The following is a 20302-nucleotide window of genomic DNA, read 5'->3' on the forward strand; positions in this document are numbered from 1 at the left end:
ATTGGCCCATCTCGCCTAACTGTTGTTTGGATTTCTTCTCGGATTTGCTTGCCGTGTTCTATGTACTTAAGGTGAAGGTTGCATCCACCGATCAGATTTGAATTTTTGTTTCTAAGAGAAATTGATGAATCTGGGTCATGCTGGCTTCTCTTTCTTGTTTGAAAATCTCTTCCAATGGTTCGAAATACTCCAAGGCTGGGTATTTGGATCTAATGCTGTTGTGTTTCGGGCAATCGTATAGGATGTGCTTTATATTTTCAACCTCCTCGCAGAGATCGCATTCTTCCGTGTTTTCCCATTTCCATTGATATCGCCTATCTTTAGTTAGCATGTGCCCCGAACGGATCCTGCTAAGCTTTCTAATTTCACCATTGTTTAGAATCAGATGTTTGAACCAAGGTTTTTTTTGGGGCTTCGTTTGTATAGTTTTATACCAATATCCTTTTTCTTGACTTGTCTCGGCGAAACTGCGTTCCCAATCGTCCCACGATTCTTCTTTCGCTACTCTTACAGCATCACCTACCGTTAACAAGTTGTGCTTCGTTTGTCGTCCTGATGTGGCCTCAACCGCTGCTCGGTCCGCTACTTCATTTCCTCGAATGCCACAATGGCTAGGAATCCATTGAATTTTATAACGACTTGCTTCTTCTTTTTGGAGTAGCGTAAAAAATTTCCATGCTATGTAGTTTGACTTTAATTCATTTCTGTTCTTCAAGATAGAGCATGCACTAGCTGCGTCCGTCAAAATTACAACTCTGGAGTATGACTTCTGTAGTGCCCATTCGATTGCTGCTTTTATAGCCAACAGTTCCACGCGTTCCACGTTGGTGATGGTAGAATTTGAGTTCACCTTGTTTGTTTTTACAGTGTCAGTATTCTCATCGTAGAACGCGTACGCTGCTCCAGCCTTCGTTTTGCTTCCATCTGTGAATATTCTCATGTGTTCCTGGTAGTCCGTATTAACCTTCTGAAGGAATAGCTGGTGCCATTGTTGATTGGAAATATTCTCCTTTTTTTTATTCTGGCCTAACGTATTCCGAACTCTCCACTGGATGTTGGAATCTCCTGTTGTTCTTGGTCGAAGCTCGCACTCTATGTTCTCCTCCTTTGGATGCATCTGCAGAACTACGTCGATATGCTTGTCTGTGACCTCCGACAAATACGTCCCATTCGACTCTTCCTTCTCAATCGTTGTCTGTATGAACTTATTTAGTTGGTTTTGGTTGAACCTTGCTTTCAAGATTTCTTTTTTGCCAGGTATTCAATTCTTGTTTTCATTGGGGTCTGTCCTGTCTCTGAAAGAATCACATGGATGGGCGTGGTTTTTAAGTACTGCATTGATGTCCGTAGATAGGTGTTTTGTACCACTTGGATTTTTCTGAGGTTTGTCTCCGCTGCGTTGCCGTATATTGTGGAACCGTATTCTAGTTTGCTTCGTATTAATGCATTCCCAATCTTCACGAGCGTGGCTGGATTTGAATAGCTTTGCCTACTAGCTAGTATTTTTAGCAGAGGAAGTTTCTTACTAGCCTTTTCACACACGTCTTCTATGTGTTTCCGATGGCGCAGTTCTCTGTCCATTGTATACCCCAAGTATTTATGAGTATTTTGGAGAGGGATGATATGTCCGTTCATCTTTATTCTCAAATGTTCCGTGTTTTTCCTTGTGAAGGGTATGACAGCGCTTTTTTGCGGGTTCACTCCAAGACCCATCGATTCCAGTTTTGAAGCCAATGTCGCTAGTTTACTGTTTGCCTTACATTCTGCCATTTCTAGGGTGTTAGCTTTAATAATCATTGCAAAATCATCAGCAAACTGGACCAAGACTTCGTCCTCTGTACTGTCCTCATGTAGGCTTGCTGTATAGAGATTGAAAAGTACAGGTGACAGCGGGCATCCTTGTGGCAAACCTTGGTTTACCAGGGTTGTTATTTCTCCTTGTTTCGTCTTCAAGATAAGCGTCCTCTCCTTCAAGTATGTGTAGATCCATGATATTAATTTTTCTGGAATGTTCTGCTTCGCCATAGTGTTCAACAGCATATCTGTCTTGACCGAATCGAATGCCTTGGACACATCGATGAATATTACCAGACATTCGAGATTTCGTTTTTTGGCTTCAGTGATTTCGTTCACAACGAAATTGACACATGTCGGGGCCGAGCAGTTGTTTCTGAATCCGAAAGAATTCTTGGGAATTGAATCGTTCATTTGCACCACCGAGACTAACCGGTCTTTCACTGCCGAGTTGATTAGCTTCAAGTTGACATTCATTAACGAAATCGGTCTTTTTGAGCTCGGTTGTGTAGAGCCTACTCCTGGATTGGGAATTGGTTTTATTTCCGTTTTCCTCCGGAATTCTTTCCGATAAAAATACCTCCGAAAGCATTTCGACTACTTTTAGTTGAAGACCGCTGTCAAGTCCTTTGAGAATGTAGAACGTCATTTTATCTTCTCCAGCTGCCGAGTGATTTTTCTTCTTCTTCAGGTTGTTCAGGATCTCCACGTCCTTCAATGAAACTTCAAAACCTTCAAAATCCTTATGCGTTACGACTGCAGGACAGCTTTCCGGGGAATACTTGTGACCGAAATAGTAATTGACGCACTGTATACCAGCTTTCCCCGGTTCAGCAATTCCGATTTTCTATAATCTCCAGTGCGCGAAGTGTCTATACCTTTGACTATATTCCACACCTGTTTCGGAGGTGTATTTTCGTCGATTTTTTCGCCCAGGTCCTTGATGTATGCTCTTTTGGTTTTTCTAAACTCCTTCTTGAAGATTGCTCTACATTTTTGCAGCTCCAGATAGTTTTTCTCTGTTTTATCCCTGTTATAGTTCCTTAACGCCACCCTTTTGATGTCGTACAGCCTTGAGATGTTTTTCGTCCACCATTTCTTCAGGTAGTTCCCTTTTTTGTTCTTGACAACGTATGAAGCCTCTTCTATTGCTTGCTCAAAGATTTCCTGCATTTCGTCCGGGTCGTATATGAATTGCGGCCGGATTGCGTTTAGTATTTCTATCGCCTTGTCTTACTTTCGTTTATTTTCGTGGTACTTCCTTCGATCCTTGGGATTTCCTCGCCAATCGTTATTCTAATTGAGAGATGCGCGCTGCCAAATTCTTCATCTAAAACTTCCCATTTCGCTTTTCGCGCAATTCCTGCCGATACCAATGTTAAGTCGATTGCCGATTCCCTGTTCCTAGGCGCCAGACTCATAGTGGCGGTTCCGTCATTCATCAGTACCAGCTTCGAATCCATCACCAGCTGATTGATGAGTTTTCCTCTGGTGCACTCTGGGAAATCCGGACTCCAACTGTTGTGATGTGCATTCAGATCGGCTCCAAGAACAACTTCACCTTCCAAGAATTCTATGAAGTGGAACAGTTTCTTCAGGTCCTCTGTAACTTGGCCGCTCGAACTAGCCGGAAAGTACGCCGATATGAAACACATTCTTCTGCCTTCTTCTATGGTTTTGATCCCTACTGCTTCCAGGAAAGAAAACTCTGGCATTTCAATGTTTTCACTATCGATTCCTTCCTTTGCCAGAATCCCCACTCCTCCATATCCACTTGGCCTTCTTCTAGATGTCAGGTGATAGTTTTTTTTAACTTAAATGGCTCCTCTACCTACAGCCAGACTTCTTGTAATAGCGCGACGTCTATGTTGTTGATCATCAAAAAGTCTTCCTCCGTTTGTGTTGGTCTGATACGCTGAATGTTGTGTTGCAGTATTGAAATTTTACTGGTCATTTTGTATTTCCTGGTCTATTCTTTTTTCTCCTTGTGGAGGTCCATGGTAGCTTTCAAATATTTCGTTGATTTTTCCGAAGGTGTACACAATCAGTTGATCCGTTTCCAAATCGGTTAACGCTCCCTACATTCGCCTGGCGATCTCATCTCTCAGCTCTATGATCGCCCAAGCAACCAGAAGTTATGATCGCCCAAGCAACCAGATTTTACTTAAATTTACTCTTAACCGAACTAATTGGTTCACTATGGTTCACATCAAGTTCCAAACATCTTTAACGGAACTTTAAAGTTCACTTTTACGCTCCCACCATATAAAAAATTACTTAAAATGAAAGCTGATTAAGCCAAAATAGCCCTTCTTATCCGAACTTCTGGTTGCTTGGGCGGTTGCAGCCAGGTTCTCAATCTTAGCAACTTGATAAGATCCTGTCGCACCCTTTCCAACATCGATTCCACTGCAATCACGTCATACCCCTGTGGCTCCTCCTGTCTGACTACATGCGACAAACTTTCCCAGTCGTTCCTGATCTCAGGATAAGGCCGTTGCCTCTGTAACTTATTTGTTCTTCTCTACCTACTTTTCGAAGCGTCGGTGTTGTCAAGCTCCAGAAATTCCTATTCTGATTCGATGTTCAGCAATTCGTACTTGTTGCACGTCTTAGGGAAAAGAAACTCCGTTTCGGCATAGGTTACTTTCTCTGTCCTCATTGTGGAAAGTATTTTTTCCCTACGCTTTCTTTCTTTGCAGGTCCTATCACCGGCTTGATGACCTCCTCCGCAGTTGCTGCATTTGTTGTTTTTTGTGCATTGGGTGTCCGGTGTGTGTTCTTCTGCGCACCTTCCGCATCTGAATTTTGCTTTGCAGAACTTTTGCGAGTGTCCGAACCTCCAGCACCTCTGACACTGCTTCACCGGAAACACATACAGCTCAGCTTTCACGGGACAATCGTATAATCGAAATGATTCCGGGATGTTTCGACCTTTGACTGTTACCTTGATGTTTATTGTTGGTACCAACTCTCCTGTTCCTCCCGGAGCTCTTCGTTTTATTCTCTCCACCTTGATGATTGGAACATTGGAAGTTAGGTTTTTCCGTATCTCCTCTTCGTCGTAGGGGAGACTGGGTAGACTTGATCCCCTTTTCTGATTTCCGATGTATCACAGCCAAAAATAACTAAACATACGCGATTTCCACACAGACTCTCTAAGAAATATAGTATTTAACTTTACTGATGTATGACAGTCCTTAAATTATTATTGTTATTGACACACAATCGATTTTTTGGAGTGCTGTCAAAAATCGACTTTTAAAATATTCGGGGGAAATTGATCCCTCTCCAAGAACTTGCTTTGATAAAATTAGAAAGGCGCCCTCAGATTTTTTAAATATTTTTCCTTCCAAATACGCGGAATTTTCGAATTGCTGTGCGTATACGTGAACGATTTTTGCTATTGAATTTGACAGCACATGCTATTATGATTTCTACGCATTAAATATTTTTTCCTGACAACCCTTCATCAAATCTGTCAAATCTACAAAAAATTAGAAGCCTGAGAATAGATTTATATTTTTTTTGAATTTTTTCGCCAAATTTTTGACTAATGGGGGATCAAGTGTCCCCATGTTGAGGCAATAACTTCAAATCCAAATATCCTAAAACTTTGATGAAATGTTAACATTTCCATCAGTACAGATCATTAAGCATATTTATGGCTTTGTGCTGTGAAAAAAAAACGAAACCATTTGGTCATTGTTATGAAAAGTTGTTCAAATTTTGCTTGGCCAATACAAAAATCTTTAGGAAGGTCAAAACATACAAACCGCCCTGCAGAATAAGAAAGGTTGTCAATCCAAAAGAAAAACTCACCACATAAAGATCATTTATCTAGAGGATCTATACTAAAAAATACGCTAGAACAAAACTACTTTAGTCCTCGAATAAACAGGGGGTGATCAAGTCTCCCCGGGGATCAAGTCTACCCACCTTCCCCTACTCTTTCGGTATCCCTTTCACAAAGCAGATGGTTTGCAGCAAGGACATCGGTGCGTGTATCTTCAGATTGTACTTGTGGAACTGGATTCTTTCCAGTTGTGGATACGCCTCTTTCTGATCCAGAATAACTTTGAACCTCAGTCTTCCAAGCTTTACGATATCTTTCTGCTTTGTGCTAGTATTCTGCTTTCTGCTTCCTGGGGCCTGTAGCATAATCGAAATTTCACTAATAATATTAGTAGAGTAGCTTGTAACTTGTATTTTTCTGTTGCATAATGAATCTACAAGTATCAATTTACAAGTCTAATATTACAAGTAAAGCGCACTAATAATATTAGTAGAATTTACAAGTAACTGTTGCATAAAGAAAATACAAGTACAAATTATTAGCGTTGGCTTGTAGTTTCATTTACAAGTATGAATGGTGCTGTAATTTAATTTACAAGTAGCTTTTATTTTATTATTTCAGCTGTGCAAAGTAAATATTCATCGTTTTATTGTTTTAAAAGCTTAAAAGAGAAAGAAATTATTATTCAAAGTGCTTTAAATTACCATACAGTGAAATACTATGACTAAGAATAAATTTCTTGTTCCAATACAAAACTGAGAATTAAGAAAGACATAAGGAATTCAAATGGTGGGGCGCTAACTAATTAAAAGTGGGTTGTTTTCGCTCAAAACCGTACTATGCACCAATAACCCAATTTTTTGTAAAATGACTCTTCTAACACCACGTAGTTTACCTTAATCCACGTACAAACATATTATATTATATATTAGCAAAGTTTAATGACTTTTTACCTAAAGTTGACTTTATTCAACTCAAAAATGTGACTTGTTGTACTGAACAATCTCGGGTGGGGCCATGCATCTTGCCCTATTTTTGACAACAATTATAGGAAAGAAAGGAAAAATTACTTAAATTTTTCTTTACTTGTCAGTAAGTATTTTGTACATAAATTTTGCAATGAATTATCTTTCAAGAAATCGCCTAAATTTGATTTATTATTATATAATTTCAACAATTTCAATTATTGGACTAAAAACAAAATCCAAACCCGCATAAGTTCCCCAAAACACGTAAATTGAAACCCGCAAGTACAAATCGCAATAATTAAAACCTATGTCAATCCTAAAATCCGCATATAAAAACCACGTAAAAAATCACTCAAGTTTGCATTACTTTTTCTTTGTAAAAAATGCCAATACCACAAAACCGGATTGAACCGCTTCAATAAATTAAAGAGAGAAAGATAATAAATTCGTGTTCCGTGTATACCTATCGCAGTATTCTATGTACAAACTTGCAGAAAAACATAAACAAATCATTTATCGCCGCATTGACAGTGAACTGTCGGATGAATTTTGACAGGTAAATGAACCTGACGGACTTGTCATTTCAACCTTACTAATAATACAAGTACTAATATTATTAGTTGGAGAATCACTTTTATGCAACACAAATTACAAGTACTTGTAATTTTTTGACTTGTAACTTGTAACTTGTAGCTAATATTATTAGTCTGATTATGCTACAGGGCCCTGGACTAGTATTTTGCCGATAGCGATTGGATGGTTCGGCGATTCCTTCTCCAAGTCAATGGGTTCAAGGAATGCCACTTCGGATAGGGTCTGCAAGTTCGTGTCTCGTGTACGATTTGTTATAGCGGTCGTTTTTTGGCTGCCTCCACTTCGGTTGCCCATCGGTACCGTCGTGGACTGCGTGGCACTGTTTGATCGTAGCACTCTTTTCATTTTATTCACTTTGTGATTTGTTTATTTGTAGGTAAATGTTCTTCACTTGGAATTTTAACTTTGCACCAATTTTCAATCCTGCGTCGATTTGTTCAACTCGGAACTTTTTTTCACACGCGCACGCGTTCCGGACTCGTTGCAAGTCAAAACTCGAATGATTGTTTAGATTAAAAATGCTCATATTATCGTGGGTACACGGTATTATAGTTTTTTTTTTATTACAAATGCTTGGTGTATTCAAATGTTAGTTAAATAATTAAACAATTTTCGGTAAAATTATTCGGATCATTTGACGAGTTTCGCGCCAACCCTTCTGGGGCTGGCAGCCCCATCTCAGAATCGAATGAAACTTGGTGGGCATAAAGATATGGTATTGTCTATCCGGAATAAATTTATACCGCTTTTTATACCGAAGTTGGATTTTTCTCCAGATACAGGCAACTTTCCCAACTTCGGCCATAGCGGATGATAGACAATGCTACGCCCGCTATCAACTTACGCACTTGACTATGCACCGCCGATCTGTTGGACATCATTCGTGATAAAGATTTTATCGCCAATGAAGCCCGCTGACATGCATAATCGACGTGGCTCGTAAAATTGAGCTTATCGTCGATCATCACGCCCAGATGCTTAAGAGACCTCACGGAGTTAACTGTGCAGGTCCCTACTCTTATCCTCGCTTGCTGCAACCCATGGCGGTTATGCACCACCACGACTTCCGTCTTGTGATGTGCAAGGGACAACCGCCTCGAGTTGAGCCATTCCTCCACTCTGCCAATTGCGTATGAAGCCTTTAGTTCGACTTCGTCGAGAGTGTCTCCTGTTACCTCTAGCATTACGTCATCCTCGAAGCCTTCTATGTTCACACCGGCCGGGAGACTCAAGCGTAATACTCCATCGTACATAATATTCCACAGAACCGGTCCGAGGATCGACCCCTGTGGAACACCCGCAGACACTACGATCGACTTTTGACCAGCATCCGTGTCGTATATCAGCACCCTATTCTGAAAATAACTTTTCAGTATCCTGCACAGGTAATCCGGAACTCTCAATCGGTGCAGGGAGTCAGCAATAGCTGCCCAGCTAGCATTGTTAAACGCATTTTTTACATCAAGTGTAATCAATGCGCAGTATCTAATACCTCGCCTGTTCAAACCTCTTGCTATCCTGGCCGTATCCGTTACCAATCGAATTGCTTCCACGGTGGAACGACCTTTACGGAAGCCATACTGGTTGTTTGATAGCCCACCAGTACGCTCGGTATAGGTCGACAATCTGTTCAGAATAACCCTCTCAAGCAGCTTACCAGCTCCATCGAGAAGGCAAATCGGTCTGTATGCCGAAGGATATCCCGGGGATTTCCCAGGCTTGGGCAATAGCACCAATTTGGGGCCATCCACAAAGTACGTCACGCCTCTAGGGGGGAAGAGGTTAAGATCAGAGTGACGATCGATACAAAAATATTGAAGGTTTGTTACAAAAAGCATGACGAAGGATTTAAAATCACCTATTTTTGTGTGACGTACTTTATGGATTTTCCCTTTCTGTCGTTTTCAACGATCTGGGAAGTTTCCTTCATCCAGACAACGTTGGAGGCAGCTCCTGAATATATCTGGAGCGGCAGAATCGCGTGTTTAAGGGCCAGGTTCGCAATACCATCCGAACCCGGCGCCTTATTGAGCTTAAAACCTCTTGCGGTTTCGATAAGCTCTTCGATAGTCACTAACGGGACCACGTCAACCGACCTATACGGTGTATCAGGCCAGTCTGGTGAATCATGCTTCGGGAACAGCCCTTCAACGATCCTAGCTAACATCTCCGGAGATCTCTCAGGAGGTGTGCTATTTGTTTTAGCCATCACTATCCTGTAAGCATCCCCCCATGGAGTGTTGTTTGCCATACTGCACAGCCTTTCAAAGCAGGCTCTTTTACTACACTTTATTTCGTAGTTTAGAGTTCTGCTTGCTGTCTGGAACGTCCGGCGTCTATCAAGTCGATCAACCTTGTTTCTTGCACGTCGTAGTCTTCTTTTGGCTTTAAGGCAAGATCTACGAAGTTCAGCTATCACGTCAGTCCACCAGTACGCTGGTTTGCGGTTCCCATATGGCTTACATTTCCTTGGCATAGCCATGTCGCAAGCTCGTGTCAAGACATCGGTCAACTCGTCACCATTAAGGTTCAAAGTCCGATCTTCCCACTGTAATCATTCAATTAGTTAGCAGTTCTCGATCGAACTGTGAGGTGCGCCATCCTCGGTCAGCACCTTTGACATTTCTCGTAGCTCTAGATCCAGTGGGGGTATAGCTAACCATAAAACGAAGTTCCTGATGGTCACTAGCTGTGTACCCTTCATGTACTCTCCAATCCGGATTCAACGTCCATCCCGCGCTGCAGAAGGTCACGTCGATGCATGATTCACTGTTCGGTCCTCTGAATGTTGACACTTGGCCTTCATTCAGCAGGACTACATTAAGTCCCGCTAGAGACTCTAGCAGAATATGACCTCTAGCATTGGTGAACCGGGATCCCCAGTCCACCGCCCACGCGTTGAAGTCACCTGCTACTACTAACGGTTTTAGACCAGTTAGTATGACCGCCACCGAGTGTCCACTACGCTAGTGGACCTGACCACTATCTGGTGATGGTGAAACTACGCCCAAAACTATCCGTCATCAACAATGTTCGGTACCGACGACCGCCGCGGTACGACCTAGAGCGACTGAAGCAACCTGATGTCGCCACTGCATACGCGCAGTATCTCGAGGCAGCGTTGCCGGAAGAGGGTGAGCTCGATGGGGCCCCTCTTGAGGACTGCTGGAATACAGTCAAAGCAGTAATAAACGACGCAGCGGAGAACAACGTCGGGTATATTGGACGAAGTCGACGGAACGATTGGTTCACGAGCTCGGTGGTGTAATGGCTACCGCTTCTGCCTTATAAGCAGGAGGTCGTGGGTTCAATTCCAGGCTCGTCCCTTTCCTACTTTGTATTTCTATCTTAGTTCTTTCTGTGTTTCACGTTCTACCAAAAAACGATTCCTACTGTTATAACCTTCCACACAATCTCAAAACCTCCCGTGGCACCTATGAGAGGTCGTAGAGTTCTCTGCATCTTTCTTAAGTAGGTGTCCAACTAACCATCCTTCCCCTTCCTCAGCATTCGCAAGGACGTGGCCAGGACAGATCTTGAATATTGGAAAGTGCAATGCTTCCATCTAAGAGATAGTGATTAGTCCCAAATCAATATCTGAGGTAACGGATGTAAGTAATGCTACTCTCTACAATAGTCTTGGCTTGTACCACCTACGAATTTGTGCGAATTGCTCAATGCTAATGCTAATGCTAATGCTAAGTCGACGGAACGATTGGTTCGACGAAGAACTTGAATTTTTTGCTTTTGTCCTCCCTGACGGGCTAAAGCCAAAATTGCCCATCTCGCCTAACTGTTGTTTGGTTCTTCCTCGGATTTGCTTCTGTTCTATACTTGAGGTGAAGGTTGCATCCACCGATCAGATTTGAATTTTTGTTTCTAAGATAAATTGATGAATCTGGCCATGCTGGCTTCTCTTTCTTGTTTTAAAATCTCTTCCAATGGTTCGAAATACTCCAAGGCTGGGTATTTGGATCAATGCTGTTGTGTTTCGCAACCGTATGGGATGTGCTTTATATTTCAACCTCCTCGCAGGAGTCGCATTCTGCGTGTTTCCATTCAGCGATATCGCCTATCTTTAGATTGATGTGCCCCGAAAGGATCCTTAAGCTTTCTAATTTCACCATTGTTTAGAATCAGATGTTTAAACCACGGTTTTTTGGACTTCGTTTGTATAGTTTTATACCAATATCCCTTGACTTGTCTCAGCGACTGCGTTCCCAATCGTCCCACGATTCTTCTTTCGCTCTCTTACAGCATCACTACCGTTAACAGTTGTTTGCTTCGTTTGTCGTCCTGATGTGGCCTCAACCGCTGCTCGTCGCTACTTCATTTCCTCGAATGCCACAATGGCTAGGAATCCATTGAATTTTATAACGACTTGCTTCTTTTTGGAGTAGCGTAAAAATTTCCGCTTGCTATGTGGTTGACTTAATTCATTTCTGTTCTTCAAGATAGAGCGTACTGCTGCGTCCGTCAAAATTACAACTCTGGAGTATGACTTCTGTAGTGCCCATTCGATTGCTGCTTTTATAGCCAACAGTTCCACGCGTTCCACGTTGGTGATAGAAATTTGAGTTCACCTTGTTTGTTTTTACAGTGTCAGTATTCTCATCGTAGAACGCGTACGCTGCTCCAGCCTTCGTTTTGCTTCATCTGTGAATATTCTCATGTGTTCCTGGTAGTCCGTATTAACCTTCTGAAGATAGCTGGTGCCATTGTTGATTGAAATATTCTCCTTTTTTTATTCTGGCCTAACGTATTCCGAACTCTCCTGGATGTTGGAATCTCCTGTTCTTGGTCGAAGCTCCCACTCTATGTTCCCCCTCCTTGGATGCATCTGCAGAACTATGTCAGTATGTTGTCTGTGACTCCGACAAATACGTCCCATTCGACTCTTCCTTCTCAATCGTTGTCTGTATGAACTTATTTAGTTGGTTTTGGTTGAACCTTGGTTTCAAGATCTCTTTTGCCAGGTATTCAGTTCTTGTTTTCATTGGGGTTTCCTGTCTCTGAAAAATCACATGGATGCGTGGTTTTAAGTACCATTGATGTCCGTGAATGGGTGTTTTGTACCCTTGGATTTTCTGAGGTTTGTCTCCGCTGGTTGCCGTATATTGTGGAACCGTATTCTGAGTTTGCTTCAATTAATGCTCCCAATCTTCACGAGCGTGGCTGGTTGATAACTTTGCCTACTAGCAGTATTTTTAGCGAGGAAGTTTCTTACTAGCCTTTTCACACACGTCTTCTATGTGTTTCCGATGGCGAGTTCTCTCTCTTTGTATACCAAGTATTTATGAGTATTTTGGAGAGGATGGTATGTCCGTTCATCTTTATTCTCAAATGTTCGTGTTTTCCTTGTGAAGGGTATGACGACGCTTTTGCGGGTTCACTCCAAGACCTATCGATTCCAGTTTTGAAGCCAATGTCGCTGGTTACTGTTTGCCTTACATTCTGCCATTTCTAGCTGTTAGCTTTAATAATCATTGCAAAATCTCACAAACTAGACTAAGACTTCGTCCTCTGTACTGTCCTCATGTAGGCTTGCTGTATAGAGATTGAAAAGTACAGGTGACAGCGGGCATCCTTGTGGCAAACCTTGGTTTACCAGGGTTGATTTCTCCTTGTTTCGTCTTCAAGATAAGCGTCCTCTCCTTCAGGTATGTGTAGATCCATGATAATAATTTTTCTGGGATGTTCTGCTTCGCCATATTCAACAGCATATCTGTCTTGACCGAATCAGATGCCTTGGACACATCGATGAATATTACCAGACATTCGAGATTTCGTTTTTTGGCTTCAGTGATTTCGTTCACAACGAAATTGACACATGTCGGGGCCGAGCAGTTGTTTCTGAAACCGAAAGAGTTCTTGGGAATTGTTTCGTTGATTTCCACCACCGAGACTAGTCGGTCTTTCACTGCCGAGTTGATTAGTTTCAAGTTGACATTCATTAACGAAATCGGTCTTTTCGAGCTCGGTTGTGTAGAACGTACTCCTGGTTTTGGAATTGGCTTTATTTCCGTTTTCCTTCACCTCTCCGGAATTCTTTCCGATAAAAATACCTCCGAAAGCATTTCGACTACTTTTAGTTGAAGACCGCTTCAAGTCCTTTGAGAATGTAGAACGTCATTTTCTTCTCCAGCTGCCAGTGATTTTCTTCTTCTTCAGGTTGTTCAGGATCTCCACGTCCTTCAATGAAACTTCAAAACCTTCAAAGTCCTTATGCGTTACGACAGCAGGACAGCTTACCGGGGAATACTTGTTTCCGAAATAGTAATTAACAAACTCTATACCAGCTTCCCTGTTCAGCAATTCCGATTTTCTATACTCCCCAGTGAGCGAAGTGTCTATACCTTTGACTATATTCCACACCTGTTTTGGAGGTGTATTTTCGTCGATTTTTCGCGGGTCCTTGATGTATGCTCTTTTGGTTTTCTAAACTCTTCTGAAGATTGCTCTACATTTTGCAGCTCAGATAGTTTTCACTGTTTTATCCTTTATGGTTATCTTTAACGCCACCCTTTTGATTCGTACAGCCTTGAGATGTTTTCGTCCACCATTTCTTCAGGTAGTTCCTTTTTGTTCTTGACGACGTATGAAGCCTCTTCTATTGCTTGCTCAAAGATTTCCTGCATTTCGTCCGGGTCGTATATGAATTGCGGCCGGATTGCGTTTAGTATTTTATCGCCTTGTCTTGGTTTACTTTCGTGGTACTTCCTTCGATCCTTGGGATTTCCTCGCCAATCGTTATTCTAATTGAGATGCACGCTGCCAAATTCTTCATCTAAAACTTCCCATTTCGCTTTTCGCGCAATTCCTGCCGATACCCATGTTAAGTCGATTGCCGATTCCTGTTCTGGGCGCGAAGTCATAGTGGCGGTTCCGTCATTCATCAGTACAAGTTTCGAATCCATCACCAGCTGATTGATGAGTTTTCCTCTGTGCACTCTGAAATCCGGACTCCAACTGTTGTGATGTGCATTCAGATCGGCTCCAGAACAACACCTTCCAGAGAATTCTATAGTGGAACAGTTTCTTCAGGTCCTCTGTGACTTGGCCGCTCGAACAGCCGGCAATTACGCCGATATGAAACACATTGTTCTGCCTTCTTCTATGGTTTTGATCCCTACTGCCTCCAAGATAGAAAACTCTGGCATTTCAATGTTTTCACTATCGATTCCTTCCTTTGTCAGAATCCCTACTCCTCCATATCCACTTGGCCTCCTTCTGGACGTCAGATGATAGTTTTTTAACCTAAATGGCTCGTCTACCTTCAGCCAGACTTCCTGTAACATCGCGACGTCTATGTTGTTGGTCATCAGAAAAGTGTACAGTTCTTCCTTCGTTTGAGTTGGTCTGATACTTTGAATGTTGTGTTGCAGTATTGAGATTTTACTGGCCATTTTGGATTTCCTGGTCTATTCTTTGTTCTCCTTGTGGAGGTCCATGGTAGCTCTCAATTATTTCGTTGATTTTTCCGAAGGTGTACACAATCAGTTGATCCGTTTCCAAATCGTTTACCGCTCCCTGCATTCGTCTGGCGATCTCATCTCTCAGCTCTATGATCGCCTAAGCAACAGAAGTTATGATCCTTAAAGCAACCAGATTTTACTTAATTTACTCTTAACCGAACTAATTGGTTCACTATGGTTCATCAGTTCAAACATCTTTAACGGAACTTTAAGTTCACTTGCACCCACCATATAAAATTACTTAAAATGAGAGCTGATAAGCCAAATAGCCCTTCTTATCCGAACTTCTGTTTGCTTGGGCGGTTGCAGAGTTCTCAATCTTAGCAACTTGATAAGATCCTGTCGCACCCTTTCCAACATCGATTCCACTGCAATCACGTCATACCCTTGTGGCTCCTCCTGTCTGACTACACGCGACAAGCTTTCCCACTCGTTCCTGGTCTCAGGATGAGGCCTGCTTCCTTTCCGTTGCCTCTGTAGGCACTTATTTGTTCTTCTCTGCCTACTACTCGAAGTGTCGGTGTTGTTAAGCTCCGGAAATTCCTCCTCTGATTCGATGTTCAGCAATTCGTACCTGTTGCTTGTCTTAGGGAAATGAGACTCCGCTTCAGCATAGGTTACTTTCTCTGTCCTCATTGTGGAAAGTATTTTTTCCCTACGCTTTCTTTCTTTGCAGGTCCTATCACCGGCGATGACCTCCTCCGCAGTTGCTGCATTTTTTGTTTTTGGCATTGGGTGTCCGGTGTGTTCTTCTTCTTCCGCATCTGAATTTTGCTTTGCAGAACTTTTGCGAGTGTCCAGACCTCCAGCACCTCGAGCTTGCTTCACCAGAAACACTCACAGCTCAGCTTTCACGGGACAATCGTATAATCGGATGTTTCGACCTTTGACTGTTACCTTGATGTTTATTTTGGTACCAACTCTCCTGTTCCTCCAGCTCTTCGTTTTATTCTCTCCATCTTGATGATTGGAACATTGGAAGTTAGGTTTTTCCTATCTCCTCTTCGTCGGGGGAGACTGGTGAACTTGATCCCTTTCTGATTTCCGATGTATCACAGCCAAAAATAACTAAACATACGATTTCCACAGACTCTCTAAAATGTAGTATTTAACTTTACTGATGTATGACAGTCCTTAAATTATTATTGTTATTGACACAATCGATTTCTTGGAGTGCTTCAAAATCGACTTTTAAAATATTCGGAATTGATCCCTCTCAAGAACTTGCTTTGATAAAATTAGAATGGCGCCTCATTTTTTAAATATTTTTCCTTCCAAATACGCGGAATTTTCGAATTGCTGTGCGTATACGTGAACGATTTTGCTGAGATTTGACAGCACATGCTATTATGATTTCTACGCATTAAATATTTTTCCTGACAACCCTTCATCAAATCTGTCAAATCTACAAAATTAGAAGCCTGAGAATAGATTTATATTTTTTGAATTTTTCGCCAAATTTTTTGACTAATGGATCAAGTGTCCCCATGTTGACAATAACTTCAAATCCAAATATCCTAAAACTTTGATGAAATGTTAACATTTCCATCAGTACAATCGATACGCATATTTATGACTTTGTGCTGTTAAAAAAAACCATTTGGTCATTGTTATGAAAAGTTGTTCAAATTTTGTGGCCAATACAAAAATCTTTAGGAAGGTCAAAACACAAACCGCCCTGCGGAATAAGCAAGGTTGTCAATCCAAAGAAAAACTCACCACATAAAGATCATTTATCTAGAGGATCTATACTAAAAAATACGCTAGAACAAACTACTTAGTCCTCGAATAAACAGGGGTGATCAAGTCTCCCGGATCAGATCTACCACCTTCCCTACTCTTTCAGGTATCCCTTTCACAAAGCAGATGGTTTGCAGCAAGGACATCAGTCGTGTATCTTCAGATTGTACTTGTGGAACTGGATTCTTTCAGTTGTGGATACGCCTCTTCTGATCCAGAAAACTTTGAACCTCAGTCTTAAGCTTTACGATATCTTTCTGCTTTGTGCTAGTATTCTGCTTTCTGCTTCCTGGGGCCTTAGCATAATCGAAATTTCACTAATAATATAGTAGAGTACTAACTTGTATTTTTCTGTTGCATAATGAATCTACAAGTATCAATTTACAAGTCTAATATTACAAGTAAACGCACTAATAATATTAGTAGAATTTACAAGTAACTGTTGCATAAAGAAAATACAAGTACAAATTATTGAGCGTTGCTTGTAGTTTCATTTACAAATATAAGAAGTGCTGTAATTTAATTTACAAGTAGCTTTTATTTTATTATTTCAGCTGTGCAAGTAAATATTCATCGTTTTATTGTTTTAAAAGCTTAAAGAAAAGAAATTATTATTCAAAGTGCTTTAAATTACCATACAGTGAAATACTATGACTAAGAATAAATTTCTTGTTCAATACAAAACTGAAATTAAGAAAGATATAAGGAATTCAAATGGTAGGGCGCTAACTAATTAAAAGTGGGTTGTTTTCGCTCAAAACCTACTATGCATCAATAACCCAATTTTTGTAAAATGACTCTTCTAACACCATGGTTACCTTAATCCACTACAAACATATTATATATATATAGCAAAGTTTTGACTTTTTACCTAAAGTTGACTTTATTCAACTCAAAATATGACTTGTTACTGAACAATCTCGGGTGGATATGCATCTTCCCTATTTTGACAACAATTATAGGAAAGAAGAAAAATTACTTAAATTTTTCTTTACTTGTCAGTAAGTATTTGTACATAAATTTTGCAATGAATTGTCTTTCAAGAAATCGCCTAAATTTGATTTATTATTATATAATTTCAACAATTTCAATTATAGGACTTAAACAAAATCAAACCGCATAAGTTCCCCAAAACACGTAATTGAAACCCGCAAGTACAAATCAAATAATTAAAACCTATTCAATCCTAAAATCCTCATATAAAAACCGTAAAAATCACTCAAGTTTGCATTACTTTTCTTTGTAAAAATGCCAATACCACAAACCAGATTGAACCGCTTCAATAAATTAAAGAGAAAAGATAATAATTCGTGTTGATAGCTATACCTATCGCAGTATTCTATAACACAAACTTGCGAAAAACATAAACAAATCATTTATCGCCGCATTGACGGTGAACTGTCGGATGAATTTTGAGGTAAATGAACTGACGGACTTGTCATCCAACCTTACTAATAATACAAGTACTAATATTATTGTTGGAATCCCACATACTTATACAAGTACTTGTAATTTTTTGACTAATACTTGTAACTTGCTAATATTATTAGTCTGATTATGCTACAGGGCCCTGGACTAGTATTTTGCCGATAGCGATTGGATCGGCGATTCCTTCTCCAAGTCAATGGGTTCAAGGAATGCCCTTCGGATAGGGTCTGCAAGTTCGTGTCTCGTGTACGATTTGTTATAGCGGTCGTTTTGGCTGCCTCCACTTCGGTTCCCATCAGTACCGTCGTGGACTGCGTAAACTGTTTGATCGTAGCACTCTTTCATTTTATTCACTGATTGTGATTTGTTTGTAGGTAAATGTTCTTCACTTGGAATTTTAACTTTGCACCAATTTTCAATCTGCGTCATTTGTTCAACTCAGACTTTTTCACACGCACTCGTTCGGACTCGTTGCAATCAAAACTCAGATGATTGTTCAGATTAAAAAGTCAATTATCGGGGTCCACGATATAGTTTTTTATTACAAATGCTTGGTGTATTCAAATGTTAGTTAATTAAACAATTTCAGTAAAATTATTCGATCATTTGACGAGTTCGCTAACCCTTCTGGGGCTGGCAGCCCCATCTCAATCGAATGAAACTTGGTGGGCATAAAGATATGGTAGTATCTATCCGGAATAAATTTATACCGCTTTTATACCGAAGTTGGATTTTCTCGTACAGGCAACTTTCCCAACTTCATAGCGGATGATAGACAATGCTACGCCCGCTATCAACTTACGCATGACTATGCACCGCCGATCTGTTGGTTCATTCGTGATAATTTTATCGCCAAAGAAGCCAGCTGACATGCATAATCGACGTGGCTCGTAAAATTGAGCTTATCGTCGATCATCACGCCCAGATGTGAGACCTCACGGAGTTAACTGTGCAGGTCCCTACTCTTATCCTCGCTTGCTGCACCATGGCGGTTATACCACCACGACTTCCGTCTTGTGATGTACGGGACAACCGCCTCGAGTTGACCATTCCTCCACTCTGCCAATTGCGTATGAACCCTAGTTCGACTTCGTCGAGTAGTCTCCTGTTACCTCTAGCATTACGTCATCCTCAAGCCTTCTATGTTCACCGGCCGGGAGACTAAGCGTAATACTCCATCGTACATAATATTCCACAGAGACGGTCGAGTTGTAACATGTGATATTCAAAAAAGATTAGTTTTTATATAAAATAATACCATCAATCAAAATACTTTATTGCGTTTCGTTTTGGTTTTCTACATTCTTTATTCGTTTCGACTGTATGTTTTTCTTTTTTAGTTCTTGATATCAAATCTGTTGCACAAGTTTGTTTATATGATACTTCACTATTTCATCTGCAATATAAACAAAACTTTATTGAATTTTTCGTGCTATCAAAATGAAATTCTATTCCTGTGAGGGCGGGTGAACGAGACACTAGAAGCATCATCAGGATGTAGTATTACAAATATGGTTTCCTGAAGAAACAGATAATAAAATATATAACTAGAGAGCGCCGCCCGCGATGTGTCGAAATAAATAAAGAAGATATATTATTCCGCATAATATTTTCCATTGAAAGACCAAATTTCCAGGAAATTTATAGCATCTATAATCTAGCTGCGCAGTAATAAAAAAGGAGAAAGCAAAGTGTGATGTGTTGTATTTTTCATTCGTCCGAAATCCTTATAAGAGCTATAATTTGCGCCACCATGCGTTTCCACGATAATGCATTTGTTGGTGTGTCGAGAACAACCCTGCCAGGTGGTCTTCCACTCTCTCAAGCGAAAGAGAGTGCGACAATATCTGAGAGAGTTAAAGCACACGGGGTTGGCATAGCCAAGCACAGCAAAAGGAACATAGAGAGCACGTGGTGGCCGTGGCGACGAATGCCCTAACGATGCTGGAGGCTGAGTATTGTCGAATTGAAGTTCGTTTGATTGTCGCTTGAAGTTGTTTATGGGGTTCTGTAGCGCTTCCAATCGGAATATCAATAACCTTGGAGTAGAAAGCTTTTTACACTTGAGTGTATAGTGCGTAAAGGTTAATATCCACCAGACAAACTGACATAACACTCGTGAAATTTCCATCGTTTACTGATTTACTGGTCGATTCAGATACTCATTAGTTAGCCAATCGATCACTCGTGGCGCGTGCATCGGATTTGCTCAAGTTTAGCGCTTGCTCATTATCTATCTGGTTTGTGATTTTTCCAGAAAATGAGTGATATTTTTTTTTGCGGTTTTCATGTAAAAAATGTTTATTATCAGACTAAGGCCGGTCAATGGTATTTTGCATTGACGCCTGTTTGTAGATTTAAGTCATTATTATTTGTTATATTTAATTACTTCCTTTTTTCAATTTTATTGTAATTATTTATTTATTTTTCATTTATTCATTTTAATCACTGTGCCGTGGACCCAATTTGGTTCCTGGCTGCACTCTTTACTGGTTTGTTTTGATTCT

The 20302-nt window shown here is 40.8% G+C and overlaps 1 protein-coding gene and 1 pseudogene across 1 annotated transcript; both read right to left on the minus strand.

Moving 5' to 3' along the window:
• Positions 1-12686: 12686 nt before the first annotated feature.
• Positions 12687-13106, minus strand: LOC134207336 (uncharacterized). Its single transcript, XM_062683056.1, has one exon. The coding sequence runs from the start codon at positions 13104-13106 to the stop codon at positions 12687-12689; it is 420 nt and encodes a 139-aa protein (XP_062539040.1).
• A 175-nt stretch (positions 13107-13281) lies between these two features.
• Positions 13282-15263, minus strand: LOC134207337 (uncharacterized; annotated as a pseudogene).
• Positions 15264-20302: the final 5039 nt, after the last annotated feature.

The sequence above is a fragment of the Armigeres subalbatus genome, chromosome 1, assembly GCF_024139115.2.
Source record: "Armigeres subalbatus isolate Guangzhou_Male chromosome 1, GZ_Asu_2, whole genome shotgun sequence".
NCBI lineage: Eukaryota > Metazoa > Arthropoda > Insecta > Diptera > Culicidae > Armigeres > Armigeres subalbatus.

Coding starts and splice junctions, on each gene's coding strand:
- LOC134207336 (XM_062683056.1), bottom strand. CDS start 13,106: ATGAATGTCAACTTGAAACTAATCAACTCGGCAGTGAAAGACCGACTA.